The 17084-nt window shown below is 43.9% G+C and overlaps 1 protein-coding gene across 1 annotated transcript; it reads right to left on the bottom strand.

Moving 5' to 3' along the window:
* Positions 1–10828: 10828 nt before the first annotated feature.
* TMEM52 (transmembrane protein 52) lies at positions 10829–17022 on the bottom strand. The gene is made up of 7 exons (XM_088536104.1): positions 16981–17022; positions 16732–16775; positions 16171–16215; positions 15219–15388; positions 14765–15096; positions 13312–13452; positions 10829–11080 (listed from the first exon to the last, which is right to left on the bottom strand). The coding sequence occupies exons 1-7, from the start codon at positions 17020–17022 to the stop codon at positions 10829–10831; spliced, it is 1026 nt and encodes a 341-aa protein (XP_088392230.1).
* Positions 17023–17084: the final 62 nt, after the last annotated feature.

A 17084-nucleotide genomic window follows, 5' to 3' on the forward strand; every position in this document is an offset into this window, starting at 1 on the left:
AAGAACAAAAAAGTATGCTAATTTGACATTTAAGAAGTATTTCCAGAAAAAAAAAGTGTGACTATTACATAATGTGTATAGGAGTTCTTCATAAACCGTATGACAATATTATCAGGTAGGCTGTTGTTTAAATGGCCTAAAGTTGTGAGGGGACCAATAAGAATCCTTAGGCAACAGATCCGAGGGCGTGTGGGTTTAGGAATGTGGCCTCCTCGCTGTGCCGACCTTGAATTGGAAAGTACTGCATGGTAAATGTAAAGAACTGCTTCTAGGAGTGCCCCAGAGCACAACCTGGGCAGGCTAAATGATGCAGAGATTCTGAGACACCTGCAGGCTGGATTTCCTCATGCACTGGAACAGAAGGATTTAGTGTGAGGAATTGATGATGATCGTGGGAAACACGGAAGGGACAAAGTTTCTTTACAGATCTGAGTTGCAAAAAAACCCCCAAAACCAGAAGAATTGAAGTGCTAGCGTACAGCACCCATATCTAGCTTTTCTTCAGTTCCTTCTAAAAAAAAGAAAGACTTGCAACAAATGGCTACATCTTCTATCCCTAGGAATTCATGGCCTGTAGGAATTTTGTCTCCTTGGAAGAGCTAACGCTTTAGTAAATAAATAGCAAGGAAAACTGAGTTTTAATGCAAAGACAATTCAATATAATGCAAAAGTTAAGCCCTTCTACATGTAGATTTTTACTTAATTGAACAAGAAATATTTATTGAAAGAAAGAATTTATGGAAAATATTTTGACAAACCCTAAAACATAAATAGATCTAGACTAACAATTTCTAAAAGGTCAAAGAATAAATTCAAAAGAACCAGCTAAAACTAACACAACCTCCTCCCCCACTTTCCCAACGGTAATAGGCCTCCATGGGCAAACAAAAAACTAAGAAGGAAACCCATGAACAAGCAGTCTTATTAGTTACTTATTTTTTCAAAAGCTTTTACTTTTCAATTAACTGAACAGACTAGTTTCAGATTTGACAATAAATTCATTTTTAGGTGGTTATTGTGCACTGAGTTTCGGTGCTTCATTAAAGACATTTCTACTTGAGAATTGTAACAGCTGGAAAGCAGGTTTTATGCTATACTGCAAGTAACATGCTGACAAATCTCTTACCTACCAAAGCTCAGCAGCAGAGCTGTAATATTGCCTGTGTGTGTTCAGGGTGAGTTATGCTGTTATATTACTGCTGTGCATCATGCTAATCCAATGAAACATAAAGACCATTGTGTCTTTTGTGACTTCTACCACAGTGGTACCAGTAGGGATTTGCACTGGGAATATAACAGGGCAGAACAATCCAGATGATTGTCCATGTGTCTTATTTTGAGGTCATGGATCCAAACCTGCAGGTAAGGAAAATTCCCACTAACTTCAGTGAGTCTTGAAAGTCTTAGGACTTACTCAAAAGGTTGAGCATCTGAGTCACTGACCATCCATATGCTGTTCATCTCTTGATACAACAAATAACTTTGTAGTTCCGTGGATTATGGACTGCCATCAGAACGTAGCTAAAGCTAAATGAATAGGCATGTGATTTAGAAAGAATGTTTGAAAGAAAAAATAGAAAAGCAATTCCTACCATTAACGCTTTATAATATTAGAATTTTAAAAAGTGAATGTACTTCCCACTATTTAAAATGATAGTTTACTTTTTGCATTTCATTTATATTTATGATCAGGCTAATCAATTTCCTTTTTTGCATCTTCCATTGTTATATATTAGGACTTGAATCCTCATAGGAGCAAGTCACAAGAATGACTTTTTCAGTACGTTTTGTAAAACCTGCACTCTCAAAATTAATATTGGGGTCTAAGCTAAGAGCACTATGTGGTTTACTAATTTGCACTAGTCAGCAGCAGATACGTATCTTGATGCAGCATTACCTTTTGACACTTGGTATTGACTCTACTGCTATTGGTTATTTCTTGTTTTGTTAGCGTGAGCCTTCATAGTGCGCCGGAAACTCAGTTATCCTTTTTTTCTTGTACATGTTTAAGTTGATGATGTGGTGTGGATTTTAAAAACTCACTACCTATTGATGCAGACAGTGGCATTTGGCACTGTGGTGACTTCCTTTTCATGAATGGGGAAATTCAGAGTAAAGCTTTAAGATTTTTTGTGCGAGGCAGCATGTTCGTAGCTGTTGATGGGGTTCTAGTATTCTGCCCCATCTGTGTGGGGTGCATTAATTTCATTACCACCTTTGGTCACCTGTGCTAGAGCTGAAATGAGATCTGTGAACTCACTTCTGCTGCTGTTTCTTTAACCAGGACAACCCATTCTGTTCTGGAGATCTGGTGATGGAATAAAATCTGCTCACTCAACGCAGCTAACTCCTATCCACTCTGCAGATACAGCAGGCAGCTTTTGTTATACCGGTGGAGTGTTCTTGTAGGGATTGTCTGCACCGTGTGGTGGAGCACGAGCAACATAGCTCCACTTCCCAGAGATATTTCAACAAAAAAGTGCCAGAACAGAAAGCAGAATAAGCTGCAGCAGTGTCACGCCACGGTTTAATTTAGTCCCTGGTGTGCGGCGCTCCGCTGCAGTGATTGCACTGCCTCTGTGATCCCGGCAAGCACTTTTGCATCTATACATATGTACGGCCCAAGATAGTACCAATATCTGCAGACTTTGCTCAAAGGTCTCTAACATCCTGTCACATTCATTCCACATTGTTACTCTCACAGCATATTTATATGTTTCCAGAATATCTAGAGTACCTACTTTTGGTACCTCTTTCAGCCTGATCTAATGGTGGACCTGACTGGCTCTCAGACTAGAGCCTATTAAGTTGTTTTTAAAAGACACTGGATTTTAGATAGAATCTAGGAATTAGAATTAGCCCTACTGAAATTAGTGAGAGTTTAGGCATTGGCTTGATGTGGGCCTGATTGCCATTCTTTTCCTTACTTTGCAATTGGTACAGAGTTGTATTACGGCAAAATTCCCACTGTTGTCAATAAGGGTTGTGCTAAACTCTCATGAGAAGTGGGATTGAGAGGCAGTAATAGTCATCTTTATCTCCTATTTGGATCATTCTTGGTTTAGGGACTAAGTCCAACTTAGTATACGGTGATACCAGTGGGACTCCCCAGTTCAGGGTATTTTGGGGATTAAGTCCTGTCATTGACAATGACTTAGTCCTCTTAAGCAGCAATGCTGCCTGTCTTGAACACTTCAGCTGAAGGTTTTGGGTGTAAATGTCAGCAGTTCTATAGTTAAGAGTTTTTGTTCAGCATAGGCAAGGCTTAAATGCATTTCCTGCTGCTCTGCATATAAGGGGGTGGAGGAGGGAAATCTTCTGGAGAGGAAGCTGAACTTCCTGTGCCAGATTTTTTTTTATACTGGAGCCTTCCCCGAATTCAAGACAATGCAATAAAGGCTTAACATGTGAATCACTAGAACTGCAGACATGCAGGAATGGACTGGCTGCCAGGAAAACCCTTCTGAATCCACAACTGCCGTTGAGGATTCTTGTGTTTTTACAAATTCCTAACAGACCAATCTGACTCATTTTGGGACTTAGCAGTTGCCTCCTCCTTCACCCATCCTATCTCCAAACAGAGAAAAAAAAAAACTCATTTTTTGTAGTTTTATTTCTCTGAATATTTTTTCTTATTTATGAACTGGTTAATTTGGGCATCTCGACAGGTAAATGACAGCAAACTGAGCTATGACAGAAACAAGAACCAAATGACCTGCTTACAGGAGCAGGTCTAAGCACATAAACAAGAGATAAAAATAGAATGACTGTGGGGAGTAGAAAAAGAACTAGACACATGTACACGTCTTAACGTTTATAGTTTATAATTATAAATGAATGAGAAAAAGCACCAAACTAACCCCATAGCTTCACAAACTATCCTTTGCGTGCCTTTTTTTTTTTTCCTCCTTCTATTTGTTTAATTATGTTGGCCTGCATCCTCCTGATTAAAGCTTAGAGATTCAGAGATATAAGTTTGGTAACTAAAATAGCAGGACATGTTAGGAAATGAAAAGATACTACTAAAAAAAGGCAACATTTTTACTAGCGTAGCATGTGCTGCACACTGTCACTAGCTACAGTTTGCACAAGGAAACAAGAGCTAATATCTTCTGTCAATAGCCAGTCATTTTGATGGAATCCTGTGGGAGCAAAGGCATTTTCTGATGAAATATGGTTTTATTAGTGGTGAGAATGAGAGAAACTGGAGAGGAGAAAGATCTGTTCCTTTTCTGGGCTGGAGCAGAATTACTTCTTACATTTTTGGTTTTGTGGTTTGTTTTTTCTTCTTTTGATCAAAGCAATTTACTTCTGAAACATGATTTTCCACAGGAGGGATGTTTATACAGCATCTTCCACCCAAAAGCACTATGCAAAGTAGTAGTAAATTGCATTTCTTTTTCCTCTTTTCAGGCAGCTCATCCATTTCTGATAAAACAGCTCACGTACAAGAGCATCTCCTTTGTCCCTTCTTCTTTGTCCGATTTCTTCTCACCAGTTTTCTCAGAGGGACAAAAATCAGCAGCACACACAGTAATCACCAGCCTGTTTTGAACTCTCACTGTATAGGATGATGCAATGCCAGTCTAAGCAGTGCAATAACAAAAAAACCATTGCACAGGTAGAATCAGCAGAGCATCCAGCCCGCCAGCACAGTACGAGCAGGTAAACAGGCTGACGAGGTATCCAGCTCACATGGCATTTCCCATGGGCTGCTTTAGGCAACTGTTTATTCTAGACCTGCATTCAGTAGAAATATATTAAATATCATACTTAGATTGTGCAAGTTTTAGCATACTCCGAGCAATGGTCTTGTATTATACGCTCAACATCTTCAGGAAAGAATTGTGTCCAGAGGACTAGCGAAACAGCAAAACGGCCATGGTTCACACGAACCTCCTAGAATATTTTGGGGTTTAAACTAGATAGATCGGTCTAGTTTTAGACTTCCGTAGGAGCAAAGGGTCTTGCCAGAAGTCAGAGCATCATCCTAATGGATTGCAGGACTGCATCGTACGGCTGCAGGGAAGCTGCTTTGCTGTCATAGGCATCATCTGGCTTGGCACTATAAACCAGGTCCTGGAGGGACCCTTTTCTCCCCACGGGCTATCTAAAGCACCGTGGCTTTTAGCTGAGGGCCGATAGGCATCCAAGGTGTGTGTGAATCAGCTGGAGAGACAGGGGAAACTGAGAATCTGAGAAGCTCAAGCCATGTTAGGCTGCAGGGCTGCTGCATGAGGCCCCTTTAACACCAAGGCCAGCAGTCATGGTTCACGGTGCTCCAGGAATGCTACCTAGACACCCAACAGCTGAGCAGTTACATAGCTGCAGCCAAGGGAAAAACAGGAAAAGCCCTAGGGAAAAAGATAGAAAAGGCCATAACGCTGCCTTTGAGATACTTGCCATGAGCTTATATGAGCATACAACTGCATCCCAGTGTTTGATGCTAGTTAATGTCTGCTTCTTCATCTGTAAGAAGCTGTCGTCTGTGGTGGAAAGTGGGATACACACCACTGCAGCTGTTAAATATGCTCTTGAAAAGAGGAAACAGATAAAAACTAAGCAGTCTGCAGGATGCTACCATCTGAGGGCTCTATTATTAACTTAGAGATCCTCAAAGCCGCAGTCCTAGGTTGGATGGAGATGCAGACAATCATTCTAGATTTGGCCATGGTACCAAATCCAGGAAAGAGTCTGCACTGAATGGAGAGAAACATTTGAATTGGCAGTTTTGTCATTTTAAATGGCTTTTTTTTTTTTTTTAAATGGTATGCGGATTGGGGAAAAGTAAGAAACAGTATGATTTTTGCATGTGTGGATGATGACAAAATCTTTTATCAGTGCAGAAGACAGCAGAGGCATAGCAGAGACTATGCCCAGTTTGGGGTGGCTGTGTGTATCCAGGTCATTTGCCGTGTAGTGCAGAGGGTTCTGGCCTGTTGTTCACGGCTAAAACGCACCTTGAGAGATCAGCACGCGCTTAGTGGACAGCATTATCCACCTGAATGCATCCCTGGCATCTACACTGGAGAACAACAGGAGATTTTAGATTAAATTAGATTTGGAAAACCTCCAGCTGATTCACATCTAAGCAAACTGCAACTATTTATTACAGGCCCTGTTTGATCTTTTAGTATTGGGGAAAAAAGTCAGTAGTAAGGCTGACTTCAAATCAAAAGAAAGGGGATTATTGTTTTGAGTGCTGTGAGTAGGGAAGGTGAAACAGTATATGGATAAAAGGCAATCTCTTACCTCTTATTTTTTAAAGGAAAACTGGAAAGATTTTTATTAGTTGGAAGCAGTTGCTGTCTTTGGGTGTTAGGAATCTGGAGTAATGAGTTCTAAATCTTGGGTAGCTTCAGAGTCACAGTTCTACATAAATGCACAGGATATTGGATATATCCTATGCTAGCAGGTTCAATCGACTCACTTTTAATTGCCATAAAAGATCCACTCTGCTTGCTAACCCTTGATGGTTTCAACAGCCCTGTTTAAGAGGGTCATGTCCTCTTTTCAGTCATTTGTCACACAGAATAACCATTCTTTCTTCCTCTTTCTCTCATGCTCTTTTGCATAATTGTGACTGAGTCGTGCTCTAGATAGATTTTTAGCTCGTCTTCTCTTGGTCTTGGTTTAATATCTCTTCAAAGGCAGGATGTTTATCTTCCAGAGAAGACCGAAGGCTCTTGGCTGGCTGCTTTTGCACTTACCTGGGCTCTGAAGTGATGCTGAAGTGGGATGTGGACTGAGGGAAAAATGTGACTCGGAAGAAATTCTCTTTCTTGCCTGAGAGGCAGCAGCGTTGAAGTACTTTCCAAGGTACTTCACTTGAGAATTTAGGAAAGACTGAGCTGCAATAGCTGGACATTAATATAGGCTCTAGGCTCACTAATGCCATCTTGTGGAAGAAGGCAGGAAAAAATACAGTGGTATGTTGACTTTATGGCCCTCTGGTTAGCTAATCGCACAAATACTGCCGGCTAGTGCTTTTAAAAAAAGACATGAAGACCCTATGTAGAGGGCAGCTTCCTCCCACCTGCTTCAGAGAACACCATTTCTATGTTATTTCCCCAATAACTCCCTTTTGAGAAGGATGCAGCCACTTGGGAAGCGTTGGTTGGGGTAAAGGACAGTATTTCCTGCACAATGGAGGGAGGCAAAGCTTCTGAGTCAGCCTGGTTTGATGTCTTGTGGGGAGGGTGGTAAGAAGAAAAGAGAGAACTTCTGAACTAAGATTGCAGTTTACACAACAAAGTCTGAGCTTCAGCAAGGGAGAAGTGAACAAGCTTATACAAGTGAAGTGCTCGTGCAAGCTGCCAAGCCATAGCATCGTTTTAGTGTTTACATCTGAAATGAATCTTCGTTGGCTCTGTGTACCTTGAAATCCAGATGCCAGTCAAAATCAGCCTGGAAAACTAGGAGTCATGTCTTGAGTTGGGGGCAATACTTAAGAGAATGAGAAGAAGCCTTGGGTTTGAGACCTGGAAATTTCCTAAGCTAGCAATCCTATGAATGTAATGACATTTAATATATTCAGAGTGTTAAGAGAACAAAAAGCCAACAGGCGGATAAAAATACACTACAGATCTTTGCAGGAGGCTGGCTCAGGTATAGTTCTTTTCCTCATACGCACTTCTACTTATCCCACTTGCATCTTAAATAGATGCAATAGACACTTCATCCCTCAACCCAGATCAATACCTATTACTTGTCTGACACTTGAGCCAACAATTTATTCCTTCCAGCACCTCCCTAGTTGCTATTTTTAGAATATAGACCCCTAGTTGGGGGCCAAAGATCCAGCTGACAATTCAGACAGAATGAAATGCAGGTGCCCACAAACTTCTCTATTGAACCAAGATTTTTAGCTTACTTGTTGTTAAGGTAACTGAGTTTTTTAAAGCAGCATCATATAGCTACTGCATCTTAAGTGTACCAGCATGCTGCGGACATGGACCACTCCTTCAGCAGTTTTCAGAAGGTGTATGTGGCAAATCTGCATAGCTGGCCATGCATTTGCTGATCAGTGGAAGACACTCTTTTGAACCAGTCAGACTTAAGACTTAGGTTTTAGAAGAATTTAAAAAATCCTCTCGCAGACTAACCCAATGAAATGCCATTTCCTACTTTAGGGTCAAGAGTTGATGCAATTTTATTTTTAAATATTATGCTGACACACCTAGGACCTGAGTCATAGGCACTGAATGAACATGGAACAAAGATGCCATCCCTGGACCTGCAGGGATTTCCGATCATCCGAGTATTCCAGACTTGGAAACAGCAGCCAGGGCAGTGAGGCAGAGGCAAGTGAAAGGCAGAACCAGGAGTGTCTTTTCTCTGTATCTAAACCCGATCGATGCTTCGCTGTGGAGGTTGCAGGTTTACCTCTTAATACTCTCCAAAGATTATAATGCATTGATCATAAAGTCATAAGCGCAGCACTTACTTGCATCATGTACGAGCTTGGCTGTGAGGGGATGTGCAACCCGAATTCTGTGACAGAGCCAAGGTAGAGTTTGCCGTGGGCTATAAAGCTGCTGAACTGTGAAGGCAATTCCCAAGGCTGCCTTTTCTTCCTGAGCACAGGTGCTCAGGGTGAGGGAAGAGGAGGGAGACGAGGCTGCCGGGGGGTGACACAGGAGCAGCGCGAGATCCCTTATCCGGCCGCTGCGGGAGCAGCTCTCCCGCCTGGGTGTTTTTAACCTGCTTCCGAAGGAAGCGGAGCTTTGTAATCGCGCTGTCCGTCTGCATCCTGTCTCCCCTCTTTCCCCTCCCCACCCGCTAATTTTCAAATCCACTGGCCAGTTTAAACCAAGGTTGATAGGGAAATGGAGGTTACAAAGACGTGATGCTCCCAAAAATCCTGGGAAACCGCACGGAGAAGAGGGATCTTTTAATACCCCCACCATAGGGAAGCCTGCAGCATGAGCTCCTCCTTATTAGTTAATGGAGGAGGCGCACAAGACAGAAATCTTATCCGTGTCCTAACTATAAGGAAAGCCTCTACTGAAGGTTACATATTCTGAAATGTTTGGAAGTTTGGTCAATAGATAAGATGTTCTAGAAAACCAGGCACTGTTACCGTAGCAGCTCAAGGACTTCTAAGGATATTTTGTGCCTGAATACACAGAAGACCCTTCTGTGACCAGATTTACACTCTGGTTGGCTCTTTTGGGGAGTTTTCCGTTCTGAAATACGTATGTCTTAAACATGGGACAGACAGGATGGGAAAAGGAACAGAGACGTAGGGGAGGAAGTGTCTTGGTGGAGGTCATCTACCAGGCCTGCAAATGCAGCAGGACACAATAGCACTTGCACAGCAGCTGCAGGCAGATTTCCTCAGCCAGATGACAGAAACTTTTAGCACCCTGAAGGAGAATCATTTAAATACCAGTGTTGACAGGATTTCACACTTCTCAGTGCCTTCCTAGAACAGGCAAGGACAGCCTGATAAAACCAACCAAAAAAGCTGACCACTTGTGTCAGTATGGTGCTAACATAGCTCTAGTGAAGGACACTGCATTTAAAAAGAAAAAAAAAATCACCAAGTTAGCTGTGATCAACAGCAACCTCTTTAGGTTGTGGCTAGATTTATAAAGAACATCAACAGCAAAACAGAGTTTCTAGGATCGCAAAGTCTGATCCCATATTGAGAGATACGTAGAGCTAGCCACAGCACAAGCAAAATCAGAAGAGAAAGAAACTTGGATGGAGAGCAGCAGTAGAAATTAAGACAATAAGAATTCCATTCCACATTTTTGGGTGTGGATAGTAAATTTTAAAGACATTAATGTTAACTTACCGTGGAGTAAGGGTAGGAACTCCCAGTATCCACTTCCTAGTCCATGTGAAAAGGCAGGCTGAAGGGAAGCTGCCTGCTGAGCCTAATGTTAACAAGAAGTGCTGGGTTTCTGCAGCTCGCCCATTAAACAGAAAAGGGGATCAGCAGGCACTCTTTTCCATCCTGCTCCCAGCTCTGAGCAGCACAGGGCATGTTGGAGCAGTACTTCCAAGCTGTTACTCTACATCAGGATTCAGGAGATCTGCCTTTTAATCCCTTCTCTGACATTAGCTTGTTACGTATCTTCAGTCCCTTTCTCTCTCTCTATTCCCTACATGCAAGGGCAGTTCTAAGGCATGACTGCATCCTACACAAATATATTTTTATACATATTTATTTTTAAAGTGGGAAGACACCTTTTTGCTGCAAGCCCTGAAGTGCAATTTATAAAGCCCCTGTTCATGATTTTACCATTTGGAGGACAAGGTTTCTGCAGTGCTGTTGATCAGAAGAAACCTGTTAAGTGCAGCTGTAACTAATGAGCAGAGGCTGCCCTAATCTGCCTCGTTGAGAACAGAAGGCCAGGGCCATCTATTACTCTTTGATTATCAGTTTTCCCTGAAAAGGACTCAGATGATTTTGATAGAAGACTGAGATAACAGTGTGGGGAGCAGACTTAGCTACTTCTGATATGCAAAGAAAATCCTATGCTCTTGCAGCCTGATTAGGTCAGAGAAATAGCTTAGTTTGTAATTAATTAGAGCTTGAGCAAGACAACATTTTTCATAGGTGGTGGAGGAAAATACGGGATTATACCCTTCCCTGCTAGGAAGCCAGGAGAAGTGGGAAGGGCCTTATTCCCTGTGCCCAGCTTCTTTTCCATATACACACGCTGAAGCTGCTCTGTGGTGCTGCTTCCTCTGTGCCTGCCCTGCTTCTCCAAAGAGGTGGCTGTGCCTAAGGGCTCCCACAAGCTGTTAAGGACACAGGAACTTATTCCTGCAGGGCAGTTGTCACCAAGGTGACCTGGAGTGAGACAGGCGGCTGTTAACCCCCGTGGGAGTTGGGGTCAGCTTGGCCAATGCTCTGTGGGCATCTAAAGTTCGGGGTCTTGCAGTTGGAGCTGGCGTCCCGTGAGCGCTGGCCCCTCTCCAGACCCGGGGAGCTCTGCTCTCCCGTAGCTGCTGCACGAGGTGGAAGAGTCTGAAAGCAGGAGGATGCCGGGAACGGGAGGCAGCCTGGCCCGGCAGCTCGCTCGTCCTCCTCCAGCAAGCTCAGGCCTTGAATGCAGAGCAATCTCTGCAGAATCCAGCAAAACCCAGGCTTTCAACCACCATTTCCTCTGTGCAACAGCCAGAGCTGCTCTCTCCCCTGAGCAGTCCCCAGGGAGGATGCAGTCCCACTGCAAAGTGCAGGACTGCCCTCTCGCGTCGCCGGCTTCTCACTCGCCGCGTTTATATCCCTGTGTCTGCCAGGAAGCCCCTGCCGTTTCCTGCAGCCCCTCTGCTGAGCGCGCGTTCATCACCGTGTCCTTTGTGGTAGGAAACAAAAAGCCAGTGAGCAATATACAAATTTGCTACTTCATACAGATAATAAAGGAGCCAAAATAATGATCAAGGTTTAGTCAAAAGTGGAGTTTAAAGATCGTGTGTTAGCTGACCCTATCAGGGTGAAATTTGCAGACATCCTGCGTTACGTAGAAATGTAATCTGTACTGAAAATTAATGGCATTTGTTAATTTGCATACAGGATTCTGGTTTTGACGCCGCCTTTCTCTTACTCTGTCTTCGTAATTCAGTATCTGCTGAGTGTTTTTAGTAGTGTCCTGGCTTTCCTCGTAGGTGACTTAACACACTCCATACCAGTTGACATTTTTTGCTTTAAGCTTTTAGAACATATTTGCCAGGATATACCTGGTGATTTTAATGTGGAATGCTCCTGCTCTGTGGTTTCTTTTGGGTCAGCAAAACAGGCACAAATGTAGCACGATGGCATCACACATTGCTTGAAGAATGAAGATTTTTAATTGAAAATTCTGCAAAAATTATAAATTTATAATTGAAAAAATCAAGAGTTTCAGGAGAAAAATTCCAAATTATTCCTAGTAGACTTATCATTTGTGGACCTGATACAATATTGGCAAATGCTGATGTGCTTGCATGAAAATCATTTGTAGTGTTCACAAAATGCTGGCTAGATGTGGGTGCTAGTGTGAAATAGTTCTGCCAAGAAGCAGTGCCCAGTGATGAACATTAGCCTTATAAAAAGGCAAATGTTGTGTTAAAATACTTAAAAGTGGTATAGAAGACACTGCAAATGTCATCATGCCATTATATTAAACAATCATGTGTTTAATACCTAGAATATTGTGTTCCATTTTGCTTTTTCTATCCTGAAGAGACAAGAGAAATACAAAAGAATTCAGGGTATATCAAGGGAAATAAAGAAAAGTCCTAAGATTACCTGCACTTTCTGAGCACAGAGTTTGGAACTCACAGCCATTAAGTAATTGAGGTTTAGAGTTTGGGAGAGGCCTTTATTGTTGGTAGTTTATTTTAAATAGAAATGCAGTTATCCTTGGGTAGCTGGTAGCCCATATTCTCTAGGACACAGAATTCTAATTTATCTTCCCTTTGCAAAGGCAAACATTTTTTTTTCTGAATGTTCTTTTGACGGGAAGGTTCAGTTGCTGGATCGTGACCTAGGGACACCGAGGACTGAGCGTGTTCAGCTCTCCAGAGGGAGGCAGCTGAATAATTATACTGACTAATAAACCACTTAGTCTTAAAAATTATTCCTGCCTATTCTCCATCTTGTTGCAGAAGAATAAGAGGGAGAGAGACTACGACAGGAGAAGATGATTAAGAAGGACAGATTTGTTAAATCAACCTTTTCCTGCAACTCTCATAGTAAGCTATATGCAAGTTAAATATAGAATTAACACTTCCCTGGGGAGCCTGCTGGTGAACAGTTCACATGCCGTGAATTTGTAGCAGAGATTCTAGTCTCATTCCTGTTGGCTGGCAGCAGTCTTCATTTTTAAAACATTAGTGCTTGTCTCCAGGGTAATTCTTGCAGTAATGGTTATCAGAGCATAGTCTTCTAAAAGCTGTGCAATTTTTTTTGCCCACCACTTCTGCTGCTTAGTAACAACAGGCTATAAAGTTATGGTATCTACACATATCAATCTTTCATGAAAAAGCTGCAATAGGAAGATTACTCTTGGTGGCCCATGTTCAACGGTCTTAGGATCCTCTCTGACTCTCCTTTCAAGCCTCCTGAGTACAGTGTTGCTTTTGATTAGGTAAAGGCAGTGTTTGCAGCCGTGGCAGATAGTTCGGTTAGGGCATCAGATGATTAGATGATTTCCAGGGGTGACACTGACTTCCTCCAGTTATTTTTGTAAGAATAGAAAATGAACTCGGTATTTTTCCGTTTATCTAAAATACTGCAAGTGATATATTATAGTTTCCATAATACTTGTTCTTATGGGAAAACTTGACTACATTCAGCGGCCGAAACCAAGGTACTTCGGAGAGGGGAGGCCGGGAAAGCTGGAGACCTCCTGGGTTTCGCCTGGGCACCTTTGTGACCATCACTGCGGGCGCTGCAGCCCTGCCTGCACCGGGCGACACAGACACTGCTGTGGTGCAAATCTGCACCCCAGGGTGCTAGGGGAGAAGATAAGGGCAAGAGAAGGAGGTGCCAGCCCCTGTCTGCAAAGGCTGCTGCACAGGGCAAATAGCACCTGAGTTACTCAGTAGCAGGTATCCGAGTGGCAAAGAGGAGCTTTTCCATGCAGACTCCTAGAACAGCATTCACAGTTTGCTGTACTAATAAAGTAACAATGTTTGGGTATGCATGCCATCACCCACAGTAATATTTGGTTAGGTTATATAGGGAGGATCCTCTAATGAGTATTCCTGTTAGTCCATATTACTGTGTTTTCCAAGAAAAGAGAAACGTGAAGGGAATTCTTGGTATTTTGCACAGAGTGATTACATCTTTCACTAAGAAGAGGTTTGTTCTGATTTTTTTTATTAAAAAGCAACAACAACAACAACAAAAAACTGATCATACAGATTTGGCATTGCAATTTTATGTATATTCTGAGAGTTGTGCTCTTGGCTTTTCAAAACAGTCGGTATCTTCCAGTTCATGCTGATTTTCAGACCCCTCAGGATCAATCAGCAAAGAGGATGAATATTTGAACCATGTTAATAATACCCAACCATGTGGAGAAGGGTGTCCGTGAGACTATTTTGTTCGATAGCAGGCAAAGAACTATAGGAAAGTGGTCCCACCCATAAGCAAACTCATACTTAAAATCTAAGGATTAAAGCAACACAGAGACAATCCCCTCAGGTCTCATAACCAACAAAAATAACATCGCTTCCTATCTGCCTCATTCCTTGTCTCTGGTTGTGAAATACAACCTTTCACTCCCTAAACACTTGTGTCCTTGTCTGTAATTTGTCTTCAGTTTAAGGGACATTGGCTGTTACATAGCAACAGGTTCAGGGCTGCAGCAGTTGCTGGGCAGTTAACCTGCCCAAAACCAGCGACAAACCGGGGAGCATTTTCACACTAGGATTCCGCTTTCACATCAGCTTTGGGAAGTTTCTGTTCTGGAAAGGCGTCTGCTCCTCGTGCTGTTCTGGCTCTGTGTTCCTAGGATAGCAATGTTCCCCCACCTTTTTTACTGCCATGTGCTGGACACAAGGAATCACTTTCTTAAATTAGGAAACAAGCAAGCATCCGTGTCTTACTTGTACAAGCATTTTTAAACTGCTGCCATTTTATTTCATATCCTTGAAGAAACTTTACCAGGAAATTACAGCAGTCACGAGCAATGTTTCTTCTAACTGACAGATCATTACAAGGGCACAAGAGGAAATGTCTTTCTGTAATAATGTGCCTATAAAAGCAAATTCTTTGTGTCTTCTGTAACTCTTACAGTCCTTCCCTTGCTTTTCCCCCCACCTGAAGTGGGCTGGAGCTGAGGTGTCCTTGTGCTGCCTCCTGTGAGTTTTTAGGATGTGGCCACGCTGCTGGATCTCCGTTAACTGTATCAAGTGGGCACTGGATGGGGTTCAGCCCACTACCTGATGTCCCCTCTCCAGGGATGTCCCTGTGTTTCTGGTTTGCTGCTGTTGCCTCAATATATTGTGTACCTATTTTGATAGCTTCTTCGTAAGAAGGTGGTGGCTCCATTGCAAACAGATCGTAAGCCGGAGGGGACAGGGTTTTCCTGTCCGTATCCACATATGACAGAGGACTAGGGGCACATGGAAGGCACTGCAAAGAGCTGAATGCTGTAAAGAGAAGGAAAAAAAGACAAGACCTGAAGCCACAGTTGTTGCAACGAGTAGATGCGGCCTCTCAGTGCTTCAGCCGCCAAGCGCTGCGGAGCAGTTGTCTCCCCAAGGACACTCACGCGTCCCCGCGCGCCGGGCAGGGCTGTCGCCACCAGCGAGGACAACGGTCGGGTCACCGGGGAGCCGAGGGCAGCTCGGGGCTGGAGGCCTCGTCCTGCAGCAGCAGAGCCTGACGCAGCTCGTGGCGACGAGGCCGAGCAGCAGCGCCAGCACGGTCAGCAGCAGCAGCCTTAGGGAGGGAGCGAGAAGAATTCCGTCATTTCACTGCGTGTGAGTTACTTCTTCTGGAGCTGAACTACCAAGAGAATATTTCTGTTGATCTTAGGGTCAGACACTCACAAAGACTCTAGGCTCAGCCTAGAGTTCAGCCTAAAGTTCAGTTTCGAAGGCCTCAAACTTCCACAAATCACATAGCACAAGCTCAGGGTTTCTACAGAAATTGCATGTCGCAGCTATTTCCTTCATGCAGCTGATTTCAGTTGCATTTTCTTGCAAATTACTGCTTGGAAAAACCATTTCATGCAGTTGAAAGCCACGTGCAATAAGAACACTCTGCCCTGCTGGGGCTTTGCCTCGAAACATCCGTCTCTTCCGAGGAGCATCCGAGGGGCAGCCTGCGCCTCCGGCCTGCCGGGCTCGTGTGGGATGATCCCACCCGCACGTGGGTGTCGTGTCAGCCAAACTGCAGAAGCCGCCTTAAAGTATTGTGTGTGAAATCCATGCCATTTGTAAAGAGCAACTTCTAATGAGCATGTCCTGGAGAAACAAGTATCAACCTATAGCAGCCCGAGGACCAAATGACTAACCAGCTTCATCTACTTGCTATCAACATCCTTGTTTGTCAGAATATGAGCTATAAAGCAATGCTAAGATACATAAAATGAATGTTCTAGGGAATTTAACATATTCTACAGGCAACTTTCACATCCTGTACGAGAGAAGAGTGTTTGCATTACCAAAAGGGCATTACTGTTCATCTTTGAGGTTTTTCTGTGTTAGTAACAAACTTACCAGACATACCACAGGCTTGTCCAGTGAGTCGTGTCCTGAAGGCATCTGTGAAGGAAGGTACGTAACTCACTATTGAAAATCTGTGCTGTTAATTTATGACAAGAAATTTCATGCAATTTATGAAGTGAAAAAAAAACAGTAATTAAGAGAATGGAGCAAAGCCCCTGCAGGTTTAGTTTCAAAGAGCTATTCTTCATAGTTGTGGCATTTTTACAGCTGAGAACATGAAAACTCTCCTGGAAAAAGCTCACTCTGAGTTGGTAAATGTTCCTGCAGTGGCACTTTGCTGCCCTTCAAGAGGGAGGACTACCCAGTAAAGCTAGTTCTAGTAAAGTAGTTCTGACTTATTGCAGGCTACTTATAGTACCGGGAGAAGAGAACAGTTTCTAACACAGGCAGAAGAGCAGCTGCCACCAGGTTGTAATTAGGGGGTTGTACGCAGCGGATTTGATGTAGCAGAGCCATCCTTTGGTCAAAGGCAACGATCTGCAAAGCGACCTCACGTCCTGCCATGCGAATGCTGTTCAGGGCAGACATAGAGGTGCCCATGTGGTTACTTACTGCTCCAGGTTCCCGCAGGTGCTCTCGGAAGCGCAGAGCGATGCCTGGCAGAGGGAAGGAAAGATCCGGGTGAGCGTTGGAGAGAGGAGAGCGCTGGCTCTGCGGGGGAAGCCTGCGGGGCTGCTTCACCCGCGCCACGCGGGAGCCTCTTCCCCCGCAGGCGGCCCCGCGTGTCCGTGGGAGCCGGGGCCGCTCGGTGTCCCCGCGCTGTCCCCCCTGCCCCGTCGCCGTCCCGCGGAGCCGCCGCACCTGCAGCGCCGCCAGCAGCGCCCCGCGCCGCGCGCCGCCCATGGCCGCGAGGGGAGCCCGCGGCGGCCGCCCGGCTTTATGTGCCCGCCCGGCCCGGCCCGGCC

Source organism: Tinamus guttatus, unplaced genomic scaffold (genome assembly GCF_059628265.1).
Source record: "Tinamus guttatus ecotype Peru unplaced genomic scaffold, ASM5962826v1 Tinamus_guttatus_pri_ptg000652l, whole genome shotgun sequence".
Lineage (NCBI taxonomy): Eukaryota > Metazoa > Chordata > Aves > Tinamiformes > Tinamidae > Tinamus > Tinamus guttatus.